The 18,119-nt window shown below is 39.4% G+C and overlaps 1 protein-coding gene across 1 annotated transcript in view; it reads right to left on the bottom strand.

Moving 5' to 3' along the window:
* Positions 1-1,043: 1,043 nt before the first annotated feature.
* LOC116504558 (transmembrane protease serine 9-like) overlaps positions 1,044-18,119 on the bottom strand; it is a 40,401-nt gene continuing 23,325 nt past the window's right edge. Inside the window, exons 8-10 of the mRNA XM_032211645.1 lie at positions 6,330-6,595; positions 3,693-3,892; positions 1,044-1,262 (exon numbers count right to left, since the gene is read on the bottom strand). Coding sequence (XP_032067536.1) covers positions 1,044-1,262; positions 3,693-3,892; positions 6,330-6,595 — 685 coding nt within the window. The remainder of the gene's footprint in view (positions 1,263-3,692; positions 3,893-6,329; positions 6,596-18,119) is intronic.

An 18,119-nucleotide genomic window follows, 5' to 3' on the forward strand; every position in this document is an offset into this window, starting at 1 on the left:
TCGGGGGTGGATAATGTTAGAGTGGACAGGCTGAGTAGGACCAGGGTAGATCAAGCCAAATGGCGATTGCATCCTTCTTTTTCAGAAGATTACATGATGCTTCAGTACGCCGATTGTGGATCTGTTTGCCACTACAGGCAACAGACAACTCCACAGGTTCTACACGAGGTTTTACACATCGGAGGCGAAGGCGGTGGACACCCCTGTGCAGCCCCTACTGAGGGGTGTACTTTATGCCTTTCCACCCACACCCCTCCTCCCCAGGGTGATCTGCAGGGTCATCAGCCTCCGGGCAGAGATCATTCTGGTAGCCCCATACTGGCCACGGTTCGCCAACCTTCAGACGCTGTCGTCGGAGTGGCCCTGGATAATTCCATCACGCAGGATAGCTCTCTCCCAGGGGTCACTGGAAGACTCACAGCCCCATTGGCTCTAGTTGACCGCATGGCGGTTGAGCGGCTCACTCTGAGGGGGGGAGAGTATTCAGACAGGGTCATTACTACAATACAGGCCTCCAGGAGGCCGCCAACTATCCACATCTACAATGCCACGTGGAAAATATTCTGTAATTGGTGTTCAGGCAAACTTATTATTCCAGATAGTTCTTCCATTTCCCAGGGGCTGAATTCTTACAGGACAGGTTGGAAAGGGGACTCTCACCAAACACCATTAGGCAGCAGGTGGCAGCCTTGGGAACCATACTCACATGGGGAGGGGGGACAGCCCCTTTCGCAGCACCCCACGGTCAAGAGATTTCTGAAAGGGGCAGTGAGGCTGCGACCCCCTGTAGTACACCAATACCTGACTTGGGATCTTACTGTGGTCCTAGAGGCTCTTACCAGGCTGCCATTCAAGCCACTACGCGAGGTTCCCCTACAAATACTTACCTGGAAGGCAGTTTTTCTGGTGGCGATAACCTCCGCTAGGTGGATTTCCAAGATACATGCCTTATCGGTTCGTGGGGGTCCAGGGTCAAGACAGAGGACCAGTTGTCCTCTGTCTTGACCCTGCCTTCATGCCAAAGGTGGGTTCCTGGTTTCACCTCACCCAGGAGATAGTGTTATCTGACTTTTGTCCCACTCCAACTCATCATTTACAGAAATTGTGGCACAATCTAGACGTGCAGAACACTTAAAATCCACATAGAGAGCACATCCACACTGCGGTGTACGGAGACACTTTTTGTCTCTTTTCAGGAATAATCGCTTGGTCAGAAGGTCTCTATGGCTTGCATAGGCAGGTAGGCTAGGCACTGCATTGGACTGGTGTATGAGTCGCAAGAATTGGTGGTGCCAGAGGGCATCGCAGCCCATTCCATGAGGAGTGCTGCCTCCACCATGGCATGGGCTACTCAGGCCTCATTGGATGAAATCTGCAGGGCTGCAGCATGGGAATCTCCTTCGCCCTTTATTAGACACTACAAATTGGATAGATTCACTTTGGCAGATGCGGCCTTTGGTCATAGGGTCTTGCAAGCGGTCAGGGCAGAGGATTGCCAGCTAGAACAGTCTGGATCCCGCCCGTGAGAGCAGTTAGGCTTGGGTATGTCCCATACATGGATGCTATCATCACATTGAGAAAGAGCATTGGTAATTACCTGATACGCCTCTTCTAATAAGGTGGAAACAGCATCCAGCCCTGCCCAGATGGTTCACCTGTTCTAGACGCCTCTCTGTTGGGTGCAGTGGAACCTTGTTCGTGTTTTCTTTATTCTTTATGTACATTTTTGAACTTCTTTACTAAAAATTGTGGTTGGATAACACCTATGAGTCTGTATTTATTTCCTTTGTTGAAAACTGGGTAGAGTCACACCAGGAGGGGATTATAAAACTCAGTCCAATCAGAGTACGGACCGTGTCAGCCCATACATGGATGCTACCTCCACCTTATTAGAAGAGGCATATCAGGTAAGTACCAACACCCTTTTCTGAGTCTTTTATTGCTCATGAGTTATTTGTGTCAATCATTTGATACATTTAAAAAAATATTTACTAGAATCATTGGGAACAGAAATGTGAGTTTCAGTAAAATATACATTTTAATGGCTACAATTCTAACCAGAAAAATTTTCTCTATCTTGAAATGTCTACTGCTACGTATTTCCAGAATTGTGAACAGGTCTTCATTATTACTAAACTCCTATTTAAGCATTTTTGCAATAGTACAATGCATAATTAGATGGAAATGTTTCTTTTCTTCCTCTTTAGTTAAGGTGACCAAATTTTCAGATTGGTAAAGAGGGACACCATTGACTGGGGGGGGGGGGGCTTGATTAAAAATATATATATTTTGTCAAAAGGTCACAAAAGGCAATTACATGACCCCAGGACACTGAAACCATCATAAATATGAATCTGTTGCCAAACATCAAAATTTTGATCACGTGACCATAAGGATGCTGCAACGGTCGCTAAGTGTGAAAAATGGTCATCAGTCACTTTTTTCAATGCCATTGTAACTTTGTTCACTAAATGAACTGTTTGAAAGCTAAGGCTAGCTTGCATTATAATGCCTTAGCTAGCTTACATTTTCAAGAGAGAGAAGCTAAACTCCTTATTAGAATTGAAATAGAAGTGAGTAGAGTAGAGTAGAGTAGAGTAGAGTAGAGTAGAGTAGAGTAGAATAGAATAGTTTATTAGCCAAGTGTGATTGGACACACAAGGAATTTGTCTTTGGTGAATATGCTCTCAGTGTACATAAAGAAAAATAAAATAGAATACATTCATCAAGAATCATAAGCTACAACACTTAGTGATAGTCATAGGTTACTAATAAGCAATCAAATTATACTAGGAAACAAATTATTGGATTTTTAAATTATCGGATTTTCTTTCAAAGAAACTCAGTATGTTCTTCCTGATTATTAAAAGTGCAAATTCAGTGTCAATGACTCCTGACTATTTAAAAAAAAATTCTATCCAAAATAAATTGAAATAAACCATTTTTAAAAATTCTATGCACAATAGTTTGAAATGTATTGTGCATAGAATTTTTAAAAATGGTTTATTTCAATTTATTTTGGATAGAATCTTTTTTTAAATAGTCTAAGACAATTTAAAAAAAGAATCCCCACAGAATAAATTGAAGTAAAACATTTCAAACTATTTCACACAGAATAAATTGAAGTAAAACTATTTTTAAAAATTCTATGCACAATACATTTCAAAGTATTGTGCATAGAATTTTTAAAAATGTAAGTCACAGTCATATGTCCACAAGATGCTGCAAATGGCTATAAATATGGGTCAGTTATGGAGTGACTGCAGGGGAGACATGAGGCGTCAGAACTTCGAACCAGGTCGTAAGTACCTTTCGGGAGGGAGGGGTCTGTCATAACTTTGAACAGTCACTCAGTTACCAGGCATAAGTCAAGGACTACCTGAGCAATCCTACCTTTCAAATGCCAGATAGCTCCATCAACAGTCCTTTTCATCTTTTTGTAAGAAAAATATGACGGAAAAAGAAACAATAACTATTGTACATTTATTCCAGGACATACACGAAGTCATAGGAATGGATCATGAATGAGAGCACATTTCCACCAATTAATCCAGAAAATAAAGCAGCAAGGATCCCACTATCCCCCCCTCCTCTTTCTCCCTCTTGTTCTCTTTTGGGGGGGAAGGAGGAGAAAGGACAAAAAGGAGAAAGCGGGAGAAATGGCTGCAGGGAGAGTGGCGCCCGAGAGATGCGGGCAAAAAAAAAAAAAAAAAAAACTTCCTACGGCTCAGCCGCTTGGCCCGGGACCGAGCCTCCTCCTCGCCGCGATGCCGCCACCGGAAAGCCATCACTCTCCCTGCGAAAAAACCTCGCGTCGGCACGTGCACGAGGGGAAGGAGCCGAGCGGAGAGAGGGAAACCACTGCCTTCTAAAGGCCACATCAGGAATGACACTGCAGAGAAATAAAAACTTTTTTTTAACGGCGTCCTTTTTAAAATTGATTTTCTTTCTTTTGGAAAATCGGGACTTTTTGAACACGCTGTGGGACACGGGACAAATTAAAAATTGTGACTGTCCCGCCAAAAGCGGGACGTCTGGTCACCTTATCTTTAGAATTTGAATTTTCTTTTTACTGATCTGATAATCTGACAAAACCATATTGCTGTACATAGTCCATTTTAGTCATTTTGCTGGGTAACTTTGGGTACAATTTCATCAATGTTTAATTCCAATTTATGTTCAGAATACAATACAATCTTGGTATTTTAACTTCTCAAATTTTATTTTCTTGACATATTTTCAGTGCCAGTGACTCCAGTGTCAGTAAAACTATGGAAGACAGCAGAAAATACTAATATTCAGTGATGAGGCTAAAAAGATGTGTGTTAACTTCTAAAGTTACACAGAATGGGAACCAAATGTGAACCCAGAATACCTACATTTGATTTCCGATTGTGATACATGAAAAGACTCTCTTTAATTGTTTTTCAGTATTGGTGGCAAAGTCTACTATAACCCAAAGAGAATGTGACTTCCTTCACTCATGGAGGAAAAGATCTGAAAAATCGTGTGTCTTCTGGGTACCTTCTCAAGAATCATAGGATTGAAATCTGAATCCTTGAGGAAATAGTGGAGAAAGAAATGCCCTGTAAACAGATCATTTTTAAAGACTGATATCTAGGAAAACAAGTGAGTAAAAATTATCTCATATTGTTTATATCAGTCCTTCCCATATTATTATTTTCCAGAAGTAGTACATACAACTCCCATTATATCCAGCTACCTTGATTCTGTGTATATATAAATTTGAAAATCTTGAAATGCAAATCTGTGAATATCCAATATGTCTAACCAAGAGTAGTATCCAAAAGGAGCTCCCTCCTGATTGTACTTTTCTGTGGTTAATATAAGAGAGAAACAGTTGACTGTAGTGGTTTGTAGAAAGTTATCACCCAGCCCTCTCCCAGAAAAATGAAATATACTAGGAAATATTGAAAAGGCAGAATATATTTTCCTGGATGTGAAAAGGGAGAAACATGTTTTAAAGGCAAAGTAGATCCCTGCAGCTTCCTGCCCACCCCCTTTGTCAATGGGCAATTAAGATGCCCAAGCCAGTCCCTTCAGCTCCAGGGTGATGGGATTAAGGCATGATTAGCCTTTACCCACTCCCCAAATGGCATCTGAGAACTCAACCAAACCTGGATTCAAAACACAGCCTACAGAGTTGCCCCTGCATGGCCCCTTGGGAATCTGACAACCAATCAGAATACATTTCTTACACAGGAACAGGAAATAGAGAGGTGGGGCTGAACAGATTATAAAAAGCCCAGCAAGCCCCTTCCTCGGCCTCTCTCTTCTTCACCCAACATTGAAGCATGTGATCATCTTTTCTGTTCAGGACTCAAGCTATGTGGTCCTGTCCACCATTAAACCATCTTTTCAAGCAGCCTTCATATCTCCAGTGTCTTTTTCCCCACTTGGAGCTGAACCCAGAAGGACATTTCTTTCAACAGGTTAAAAGCACCAAGCTAGAAACTGGGAGACTGAGTTCTAGTCCCAGATTAGGCATGAAGCCAGCTAAGTAACATCGAGTCAGTCATTCCCTCTCAGCCCTAGAAATAAGACAACCACAACCCACTTCTGAAAATATAGTTGCCAAGAAAACTACGATTTGTCCAGGCAGTCACCAGGAGTCAGGATGATTTGAAGTTTCCCCTCCCCCCACCAAAATATTATTTTTAGTGATGTAGGAAGTTAGCACCCAGCCTCTTCCAAAAAAATTAAATATCCTAGGAAATATTGAAAAGGCAGAATATTATATTTCCCTGGATCAGAAATGGAGAAACATGTTTTTAGGCAGGAAACAGACTCACTCTTAAAAGCCCCCACTTTTCTTAATGGCCCATTAAAATGCCCAAGCCAGTCTATTCTACATAATGAAGAGTTCTCCCCTTCAGCTCCAGGGTGATGGGATTAAGGCATGATAATATTAGCCTTCCACAGAAACTCACCACATGGCATCTGGAAACTCAAAACTTGGCCCCATGGGAGTCTGACAACCAACCAGAATACATTTCTTACATAGGAACAGGAAATAGAGAGGTGGGGCCAAACAGAGGGTATAAAGCCAGGAACTTTCAGCCCTTCCCTCTCTTTCTTCTTCACCCAACATTGAAGCATTTGATCACTTTTTCTGTTCAGGACTCAAGCCATGTGGTCCACCATTAAACTATCTTTCCAAGCAGCCTCCATGTCTCCAGTGTCTTTTTCCCCACTTGGAGCTGAACCCAGGACATTTCTTCCAACAGTGCAAATAAACTTTCTGAGGTTACTAAACTCATTTTAACTTTCAACAATAGGTTATTTTAAAGCAAAAATAAAACACTTACCTTTTTCTTTTCTCGTTCCCCACCCACTTATAAAACATTTCATATCAGAAGTCAGGGCAAGATTAACATTAGGCAAGCAGATGGGCTGAATATGGTCATTAAATTTGACAGGTTTGCTTAGTTGAAACACAGCAATATCATCTTCATATGTTGCTGAGTCATAGTAATAATGAATCTTGATGGATTTTATGCGTCTTTTTATAGTGTATGTCTTATGTTTGAAAAGATGATGCAAGCCAATCACAGCCCTCCACATCCCTGGACGCCTAGGAAAAAATAAAGTTTCTTTAAAAATTAGTAATTATTATTATTATCATGAAAGCCAGTGCAGTTCACACTGCAGCAGTTTTGTACAACCTGAAACACCTAAAACTGCTCATGTCACTGTATTGTACACATTCTGGTCGAATATTGAAGGCTCTTAAAAGGTAGTTCCATGTAGAGTGCCTTACAGTAATCCAAACAGTACATAGATCTGAGTTTCTGTGAATAGGGCCTCCCAATGCAGAAAAGAGCTCAATTGGTACATGGGATGAACCTATCTGAAGACCCTTCTTGGTCACACCTGCCACATGCTCTTTGAAAAAGAATCAGAGTGCAAGAGGTTTCCCAAACTGTTCATTAGCTCATTTGGCTCTACAACCCACAGATACTTAGTTTTGCTAGAAAAATTCAGATCACAGATGAAACCTGTTCTTCCCCATCCAGACTCCAAAGCTTCCAGACACTGAAAGAACTCCAGTGGCATCACTTATCATTCCAAGGCAGAAAAGTATAGTTGGATATCATCAACATTCTGATGAAGTCTCAAGTTGATGGATGACCCCAGTAAGTGGTTTCATGTAGATGTTAAATAGGAATGGAGAGATTGGACCCCAAAGGAACTCCACAAAGCAGGAGTCTCAGTATTTACTTTTTCCCATCAGCATTGACTGGAACTAGCCCTGGAGAAAGTAGAACCACATCAAGATGGTGCCTCCCTGATCCAAATCTCCTGAGCTGTTCCTGAAGGAAGTCGTGGTTGATAGCACTGAAGACTGTTGAGAAATCAGTAAGGGCTAGGATTCATGACCCATCAGAGGCAATTAACAGGCACATCCAATACTATCCCAGTGCTTCAACAAGTCTGAATTCTGAGTGAAAAGATAATTCCTTCATCCTGAGCTTTATCCTGAAAAGATAAACTTTATCTTGAAAAGATAAAGTTGGAGATTGGATTAAATTTGTCCAGTTCCTTTGGGTCCAGCACGGGCTTCTTGAGAAAAGGGTACACTTCTTTCAAGATCAGCAGAACCACTTCATCTTATAAAGAAGCATTAACTACCAGATGGATCCAACCACATCACCTCCCATATCTTACTTAACCGAGTTAATTTTAGAACATGTCAAAAAGGTGCAATGGTATTGGAGATCTATTGAAATTGCAAATGAACGCCAGTAGGTGGTTGTGTCTTCTAATATAAATGATTCTAGATAAAAATATGGTTAAACAATGGTAACCAAATGAGAATTATGGTACAGGGATAGTAAAATACATAACTTTTCTTTCTTGACTTAAAATGTACAACATGATTTGAATGAAGTATATGTAAGGACTGTGGAAGTAACCAATCGATACACTTTCAACAAGATGTAACGAAAGATGATTTTTTTCTTATTTTTTTTGTTTAACTAAAACAATAACATTTTCCAAAAAAAATTAGAGTATCGTGCAAAAGTTCATTTATTTCAGTAATGCAACTTAAAAGGTGAAACTAATAATATGAGATAGACTCATTACATGCAAAGCAAGATAGTTCAAGCCATGTTTTGTCATAATTGTGATGATTATGGCTTACAGATCATGAAAACCCCAAATCCACAATCTCAGAAAATTAGAATATTGTGAAAAGGTGCAATATTCTAGGCTCAGTGTCCCACTCTAATCAGCTAATTAAGCCATAACACCTGCAAAGGGTTCCTGAGCCTTTAAATGGTCTCAGTCTGATTTAGTAGGAATCACAATCATGGGAAAGACTGCTGACCTGACAGTTGTGCAGAAAACCATCATTGACACCCTCCATAAGGAGGGAAAGCCTCAAAAGGTAATTGCAAAAGAAGTTGGATGTTCCCAAAGTGCTGTATCAAAGCACATTAATAGAAAGTTATGTGGAAGGGGAAAGTATGAAAGAAAAAGGTGCACAAGCAGCAGGGATGACCGCAGCCTGAAGAGGATTGTCAGGAAAAGGCCATTCAAAAGTGTTGGGGACTTTCACAAGGAGTGGACTGAGGCTGGAGTCAGTGCATCAAGAGCCACCCAACATAGATGGATCTTGGACATGGGCTTCAAATGTCGTATTCCTCTTGTCAAGCCGCTCCTGAACAACAAGCGTCTTACCTGGGCTAAATAAAAAGAGACCTGGTCTGTTGCTCAGTGGTCCAAAGACCTCTTTTCTTTTTCTTTTTTTTATTTTCTTTTTTTTTTTGAATTTGTTTGTTTGTTTGTTTTTTTAATATATATATTTTTATTATGTTTTCATTCTATACAATCATATATTTACTGTGCTTAATCAGGGCATATAACATTGAGTAATAAACACAGCCCTCACTTATATAGAAAATGCCCTCTACAATACAAACCCAATATACCACCTTGGCCCACCATACACCCTCTTTCAACCCCCTCCAACTTTCATTCTTCCTTCTCACACACCTCTCTACGCCTACTTCCCCTCCCCTTCTTTCTAACCCTAACCCTATCACTCCCTCTAATCCATTCCCTCCCTCCCTTCTCCTCCTCCTCTCTCTCACCCTCTCCACCCTCCTCCTTCTTTCGCTCAACTCTATCCTTCGGTATATTTCTATTACCTTCCAGTATATTCGGTTTGTTCTATTTTCGCACTAACATTGAAAAGCCACAGTATACAAATGCAATCATGGAATTTAACACATTTTGTATTTCCCCCCTCCCCCCTCCCCCTAAATCCCCACCTCCCTTCCCTCCCCCCGACTTCCCAAAGACCATACGTGGTATAACTTTTGGACAATCACAGTCTAAAATATCTCTACATTGAACTCAGCTTCTTACTGTTACCCAAATTTTAAACAATTTAAATTGTTACTGATACTAAGCATAAGCTATCTGGAGTTTCTTAGTCCCATATTTACTTTTTATGTAATCAATCCATTTTTTCCAGTCTCGTTTATATCTCTCGTTTGAATGTTCTTTGAGGTATGCTGAAATTTTGGCCATTTCGGCTAAGTTCATAACTTTCAAAGTCCATTCTTGAATTATAGGTAAATCTTTCTTCTTCCAATACTGCGCCACCAAGAGTCTTGCTGCCGTTATTAAGTACAGAACCAAATTAGTCTCTGCTGCTGTAAAGTCAATACATATGCCCAGTAAAAACAACTGGGGGGTGAATTTTATCCTTCTTTTGAAAATGTTTTGCAGGATCCACCATATTTTTATCCAAAATGCTTTGACATTACGACATGTCCACCATATATGAAAATATGTAGCATCACAAGAACCACATCTCCAACATTTAGGTTGAACATTTGGATACATAGAGGCAAGCTTTTTAGGATCTAGGTGCCATCTATAAAACATCTTATAAAAATTTTCTCTCAAGTTTTGTGCTTGTGTAAATTTCACATTTCTTACCCAGATTCTTTCCCATGTTTCAAGCATTATTGGTTCCTCTATATTCTGAGCCCATTTTATCATACAATCCTTAATCAGTTCCGTTTCAGAATCCATCTGTATTAATACATTATATATCCTCTTTATGTGCATTGAGCTTTGATCTCTTATTTGTTTAAACAAATTATCCTCAACTTTTACAAAGCCAATTTTTTGATCTGTTTTCCACCTAGCCTGTAGTTGACCATACTGAAACCACGTTTGAACTACCTTCTCTTCTTTAAGTACCTCTAAAGATTTTAGTTGCATCACCCCTCTTTCTGAGATAAGAAATTGTCTATAGGTGGTTCTATCGTGTTTTTGTTCTACATTCATATTTTCAATTGCATGTCTAGGAATTGCCCACATGGGCACTTTATCATTTAATTTATGTTGATATTTTTTCCAAACCCGCAATAAAGCATTTCTTAAGATATGATTTTTAAATTTCTTATCCATTTTTTTGTTAAATAACAGGTAAGCATGCCAACCATATAACAAGTCATATCCCTCGATATTCAAAGTTCTGTCATTAGTTAGATGAATCCAGTCACTAATTGCAGATAATGCCACTGCGTCATAGTATAATTTTAAGTTAGGTAATTTCAATCCTCCTCTTTCACGTGCATCTTGCATTATTTTCATCTTTACCCTCGGCTTCTTTCCTGCCCACACAAATTTGTTAATACCCTTCTGCCATTCTGAAAGATTCGCATCTCCTTTAAGTATTGGTAACATTTGAAAAAGAAATAAAAATTTTGGTAAAATGTTCATTTTTACTGCCGCTATTCTACCCAACAAGGACAAATGCAATTTTTCCCACCTTTTCAACTCCAACTGTATACTATGCCAAAGTGGTTCATAATTATGCTTATATAATTTCCCATTTGAGATTAAAATATTAACTCCAAGATATTTAACTTTTTTAACTACCTCACATCTTAGCATCGCCCCCAGTTCTTCCTTCTGTTTGATAGTCATATTTATAGCTAATATTTTGGTTTTTCCTAGATTTATTTTAAATCCCGAGACTTGACCATATTGATTGATCGTGTTCAATAATACCCTACTAGATTCCTGCGGTTGTTCCAATATTATGACCAGATCATCCGCAAATGCACGGACTTTATATTCTTGCTGTCTAATTTTAATCCCTTTTAGACCGCCCAAGCCCCGTATCTTATTCAACAGTATTTCCAAAGTTATAATAAACAATAATGGGGACAGAGGACAGCCCTGTCTTGTACCTTTTTCAATTTGAAAGGAGTCTGTCAGACTTCCATTGACAATGATCTGGGCTGTTTGCTGCTGATATATTGCACCAATTGACCGTAAAAAGCCATCTCCTATCTGCATTTTTTGCAATGTCTTCAGCAGGAATTGCCAATTAACTCGATCAAAGGCTTTCTCCGCATCCAAAAATATGAATGCTGCCGGGATTTGATTGTTCTTTCCCAGGTATTCTAAAGCGTTAATAATTAATCTAATGTTGTTCTTCATCTGTCTGCCCTGTATAAAACCAGTTTGATCGGTATGTATCAATTGTTGAATTACCACCATTAGCCTATTTGCTAATATTTTAGTAAAAATTTTATAATCTACATTGAGTAATGAAATAGGTCTATAATTTTTTGGTTGGGTAAGGTCTTGGTCTTCTTTGGGTATCAACGATATGAACGCAGTCTTCCACGAAGGGGGCACTTTCCCTCCCGATTGAATTTTATTGAATAGTTCTCTGAGGGGTTCTACCATTTCTAACTGTAAATTTTTATAATAAACAGCTGTTAAACCATCTGTGCCTGGTGCTTTCCCTAACTTTAATTGTTTAATTGCCTGCAAAATTTCCCCAGAGGTTATAGGTTGATTCAGCTTATGCCTATGTTCTTCTCTAACTAGGGAAATTTTCTCTTTATCTAGGTATTTGTCTATATCTACGTCCTTAATTTTGTCCCCTTTATACAACTCTGTAAAGAATTCCCGAAATACCTTTTGAATCTCTTCCTGTTGAAACACTTCCTTCCCTCTGTAACACAATTTGGATACATTTCGAGCTTTCCTTTTTTTTCTAATCTGGTAAGCCAGCCACCTACCAGGTTTATTTGCATTGCAGAAAGTATTATGTTTAGCATATAATAAACTGGTGGCTACCTGGTCAGAGATCAGCATATCAAACTGAGATTTTAATATAGCAATTGTTTCCCTAATCTTTGTATCTCCTGGATTCAATGTTAATTCTGTCTCTTTCCCTTTAATTTCCTCTTCCAATTCTTTTCGTTTTTGCCCTTGTTTGTGTCTATGTATTTTGTTTATATTCATTAATACTCCTCTCATATACGCTTTGCTTGCATCCCATACATATTCCATAGATGTACCCTTATTCATATTGAGAACAAAATATTCCGATAGCAATTTTTTACAATCATTAACATACTTTTCATATCTAAATAAGTTTTCATTCAACCTCCAGGACCTTCTTGCCTGGGCTACCCTTCCCAATTCCATCCAGACTGGGTTATGATCTGAAAGAACTCTCGCCATAATCTTTGTCTTCTTCACCCTGCAAAGTAAATCATTTGTAATTAGTATAAAATCAATCCTTGAAAGAGATTGATGTCTGTTGGAGAAAAAGGTAAAGTCATATTCTTCTGCATGCCTCTCGCGCCAAGCGTCTCGCAATTCAAAGTCGTCCAGCATGTCAAAAAAGGGTTTGGGTAACTTAGCTCGGAATTTGGTGTTCGGGCGAGATGTCTTCTTATCTCTTTTGGTGTCGATCACGCCATTCCAGTCACCCATTAATATACAAGACTCAAAGTCCCACTGTACTAATTTAGCATGGAGATTTCTATAAAATCCATCTTGTTGTTGGTTAGGAGCATAAATTCCCAAAAGTAACGTCTTTTTCCCTTCTAAGATTAAATCTAATGCAATATATCTTCCAAAGGGATCTGCTTCAATTAGCTCAGCTTTGATGTCTTTTCTTAAGTATACTACTATGCCGTTTTTCTTTTCCATGGCTGAGGTCGCAAAATGTTGGCCCAGTTTGGGGTTAAACAAATATTTTTGATCGGTTGATTTGATATGAGTTTCTTGCAAACAAATTATGTCATTCTTAAACTGTTTGAGATAATGAAATATTTTCTTTCTTTTCTGTGGGGAGTTCAGTCCGTTAACATTCCATGTCAAAATCTTAGTTGTCATTTTTGGTTGCCTGAAGCTTTTTTAGAGCCTCCCGCAAGGCCTGTCTCACCTTTGGTTTGGCTCCTCCCACAGCTTCTGAGCTTATTGCAGTAGCTCCTTGATCAGTGGCCAGCGATTGTTGAGATTGTTGCATGGTAGTTTGTTTATCCGTTTGTCTGGTGGTCATACGGTTGGATCTTTTTTCCTTGACTCCTTGCCCTTCAGGGAGAGGGAGATGATACATTTTATCTGATGGTTGTGTGGTTTGCTGTTTATCTTGTTCGTCTCGTGGTTTTTCACCATATCCCGAAGATTCAGGGTATCCCATCTTCAGAATCTTATGATAGAAATCACGAGCTTTCCATACAGAACTGAGACGATATCTTTGTTTGTCCATTGTAACTATAATACCGAATGGGGCATCCCATCTGTACTGTATCTGACGCTTTCTGAGCTCTTCCACCAGAAAAGCATAATCTCTTCTGGCTCTTAGCATCTGAGGTGGTATTTCTTTCAAAACAATCAGATCCTGTCCACCAATTTGAAGCTTAGTATTATAAGACTCTTGTAATATCATATTTCTAGATTCTCTTGTAACAAAGTATATTACCACATCTCAGGGAAGTTGCCTTTGTTTTGCCGCCCACGAGTTAACACGGAAAGTCTTGTCAATCTGCCAATCAAAATTGGATCCCGGTTTTCCCACCAGACGGTCAAAAGCTTCAGAAAACATTTGCTTTAAGTTCTCCTGCTTTTCTTCACGCAGCCCCCTCACTCTTAATGTAAGTTCCATCTGCTTATACTGTATCATAATAATTTGTTTTTCAGCATTATCAATTTTTTGTTCCACCACTTCAGTTTTGGATATCAGGTTAGTTTTAGCTTCATTGAGGGTTTCTAAATTATCTTCCATTCCAGAAATATATTCTGTTATCACATTTACAATTCCCATCATCTTATCATTCATTTTAGTGACCCTAGTATCGAATTTGTCATATAGAACTTCCATCTCATTCCTTATTTCATCTTTGAACTCTCTAAGCATTTCTAGATTCTGTTCTCTGGATACTCTAAACATTTCTAAATTCTGTTCTCTGGATTCTTTGAACATTTCCAAGAAAAATTCTTTTGTTAGTACGTCTCCACTAGGGGGCATAGATGGTGGGGGCTGCAACTTTGTGCCAGGTATGGGAGACGTTTTCGGAGGTAATTTCACAGAGGTTGATTTGGATGCCATTATATTTTGGTTTTAATTATTTATTCTAAATTGCTAATCCACTGTGCTGTTTGGAGAAAATGAAATTCCTCCCCCCCCCTTCTTTTTTTTTTTGCAAAGGGTTTTACGGAGGATTTCAAAAGAGAAAGTCCGTTTGGAATGTTTGGAATGTCTCTGTATCAACAACAAAGAGTCTTTGAAGGCTTTAAGAGCTTTAAGGGAGTAGATCTAATTAGATTATAAGAAGTTATTCTTTTGATTCTGTGCCAGGAAGCCGGAGATAACAAATGCAGAAGCTGTAAACGCCATTTTGAAGACAATTAAACAAAACAGATTTTTATAACATTGAAGCTGGTATTTCAGATAGAGAAAAATTTTAAAGTTCACAAGTTTGGTCTTTGCTCGTATTGATTTTCAATAGTCTGTTTTCTAAAGATTGTCCTAAGGGGGAGGGGTTCCTGTCTTGTGCTGTGAATAACAGCTAAGAAGTTCAGGTCGGAGTTGAATGACTCAGCTTTGGGTTGATCCTCCCCCTCCGTCCACAGCCCAAAAAGAAACAAACTGTGAACTTCAAAGAAGATTCTTACCAGCTGAGATTCCTCACTGCTTTTTTCTTGTCTGAAAAAAGAGTTATCTTCTTGATATTGAGTAGATAACGAGCCAGAACTCTGGGGGCAGCTCTGTTGAGCTACCGACGGCGCCAGGCCCCTCCCCGGAAGTCAAGACCTCTTTTCTGATGAAAGCAACTTTTGCATCTCATTTGGAAACCAAGGACCCAGAGTATGGAGGAAGAATGGAGAGGTACACACTGCAAGATCCTTGAAGTCCAGTGTAAAGTTTCCAGTCTGTGTTGATTTGGGGAGCCATGTTATCTGCTGATGTTGGTCCACTGTGCTTCATTAAGTCCAGGGTCAACATAGCCGTCTACCAGGAGATTTTGGAGCACTTCATGCTTCTTTCTGCAGATGAGCTTTATGGGGATGCTGACTTCATTTTCCAGCAGGACATGGCACTTGCCCACACTGCCAAAAGCACCAAAACCTGGTTCAATGACCGTGGGATTACTGTGCTTGATTGGCCAGCAAACTCACCTGACCTGAACCCCATAGAGAATCTATGGGGCATGGCCAAGAGAAAGATGAGAGACATGATATGGAACAATGCAGAAGAGCTGAAGGCCGCTATTGAAGCATCCTGGTCTTCGGTAACACCTCAGCAGTGCCACAGTCTGATAGCTTCCATGCCATGCCGCATTAAGTCAGTAATTGCTGCAAAAGGGGCCCAAACCAAGTACTAAGTACATATGCATGCTTATACTTTTCAGAAGTCCGATATTGTTCTATGTACAATCCTTGTTTTATTGATTGCATGTAATATTCTAATTTTCTGAGATTGTGGATTTGGGGTTTTCATGAGCTGTAAACCATAATCATCACAATTATGACAAACCAGGGCTTGAACTATCTTGCTTTGCATGTAATGAGTCTATCACATATATTAGTTTCACCTTTTAAGTTGTATTACTGAAATAAATGAACTTTTGCACAATATTTAATTTTTTGAGTTTCATCTGTATAGGAATAAGGACACTAGAAAGACAACACCAAATATTTTCTTTTAAATTTCAAATTGTGTTAAAGGTTTGTGTCCTACTCAGTTCACCTTTAAAATTGACCCTCTTTAAATTATTAACTCCTATTTCTTCTCCTTCCACACCATACATGAGCATAAAATGAGATAGACTCTATTTGTTTCATAAATATGAATTCATTCTAGCCGGATCTTACTGTATTTTCTTTCCATGTTATATTCTAACATGGTAGAGATTTATTATAACTAATTGTGGACAGTATAAGATAATATACATTTAACCATATCTTTACTTCAGAGCAGATGATATGCAATCTGAAGATGGAGGTCATTAATATCTGTCCTTTGCCATAATTAGATCACTTTCTCATCAAACTACATCTCACAGATGCTCTGGATCCTTATAAAAGGAAAAGGTTCTCCTCGCACATATGTGCTAGTCATTCCCGACTCTAGGGGGCGGTGCTCATCACTATTTCAAAGCCCAAGAGTCAGCATTGTCTGAAGACGTCTCCGTGGTCAGGTGGTCCGTGGTCATCCGTCCGTGGCGGGATTCTACTGAACTGTTAGAATCCCACCCCTGGACAGAGTCTATAGTGTACAAAAGCTTTAATAATAAACCATAAACCATAGTGGAGATTGAGACAGAAATAATAATTTCTGTACAATAATCTGGGATTTTTTGAGTTTCTACAATGCAATTCTGCCACGTGCATTCTTGATCCACGCATTCCTCTGGATGGCCAGGTGGAGTGTGAATGGCTGTATCTGAGAGATACTCAATGCTTCTTTGGAATAGCACACACTACCTTCTATAGACCTCTTGGAGGGCTTGGTACCATCAACCATGATAACCTTCTGAACTGCCTTTAAGAAATAGCAGTTTGGGGCACATTCAGTGGTGGATACATTACAGAACCAGTTGTGGTTTGGCAGCTTGGGTCGCTGGAACAGGCAGCAACCCAGGCCTGCCACGCCCCCAAGTTGCCACCGCCAACTTATTTTTCAGTTCTGCGCATGCGGACAACAATTTACATTGCACTGTGCATGCGTGCATGGCATGTTTCAAGCATGCAAAATGCGCACTCGAGCAAACCGGCTGTAATGCTGGCCAGAACCCACCCCAGCTGCATTGGCACCTAAGCGGGCAGTATTAGTCAATGATCGGGGGAGGCAGTGTTCCAGCCCTTGGGATACTATGTTATTTAACATCTAGATGAAACTTGTGAGGGAGGTCAACCATCAGTTCAAGATGAGGTATCATAAATAAAGTGATAATAACCCATTTGGTATTTTGGGCCAGTCTGGAGATGCCACAACGTCCTGAAGCCCTGAAGCTGTGTCTGAAGGTAGTAAGGTTCTAGCTGGGGGGGGGGGGGCATGGGGGGAGATCAGATTAAAATCAGATTAAATCCTACCAAGATGGAACTGCTATTGGTATGTAAACATCAAAGCAGTTAGTCTGGAAAGGGTTGTACTCCTGAAATAATGGTTTATGACTCATGGCTCTTTGTGGATGCTTAGCTGGGTCTTTGCCCATCTTTGGCTAGTATATCAGATAAAATCCTATCTTGGTCAGAATGATTGGAAAATATCAAATCATGCCCAGTATTAATTATATATGTTTTAGTTTTATTGTTCACTGTCCAGAGTCTATACGGATTTGATAATAAATAACAATCTGAGTTAATTTGGAAAAGCTTTGTGGCTTACACAGAAATCTAAAAAACTATAAACCCATACATATTCTTAGTATCTATATACTCCTGAAATTCCTACCTTAAATAAAGGTTATCCTCACACACATTTTTACAAATAGCGCTTTAAAAATATTATTACTGCAGATACTTGTGGAGAAGCCAAAAATCTTAGGTGCCAAAATTGCATTCAGCTTATCCACAGATGGCTTTTATGTGGGCGTATGCAGTAATAACCTTTCAAAAGCACCCATACATCATATAATATACCCGCAGATAAGTCCATTGGTGGTTAAGTAGATCATGGAATTTTAAGCAACCACCATGAAAAATGTGGGTTTGCTCATTGGTGGATGGTGCATTTTTCATGGTATTTTGGTTAAAAATTTAAGAGTCAACTTATTTACAAGTATATATATTATTATTGTGACAACACACTAAAAATC

The sequence above is a fragment of the Thamnophis elegans genome, chromosome 2 (genome assembly GCF_009769535.1).
Source record: "Thamnophis elegans isolate rThaEle1 chromosome 2, rThaEle1.pri, whole genome shotgun sequence".
Classification (NCBI taxonomy): Eukaryota; Metazoa; Chordata; class Lepidosauria; order Squamata; family Colubridae; genus Thamnophis; species Thamnophis elegans.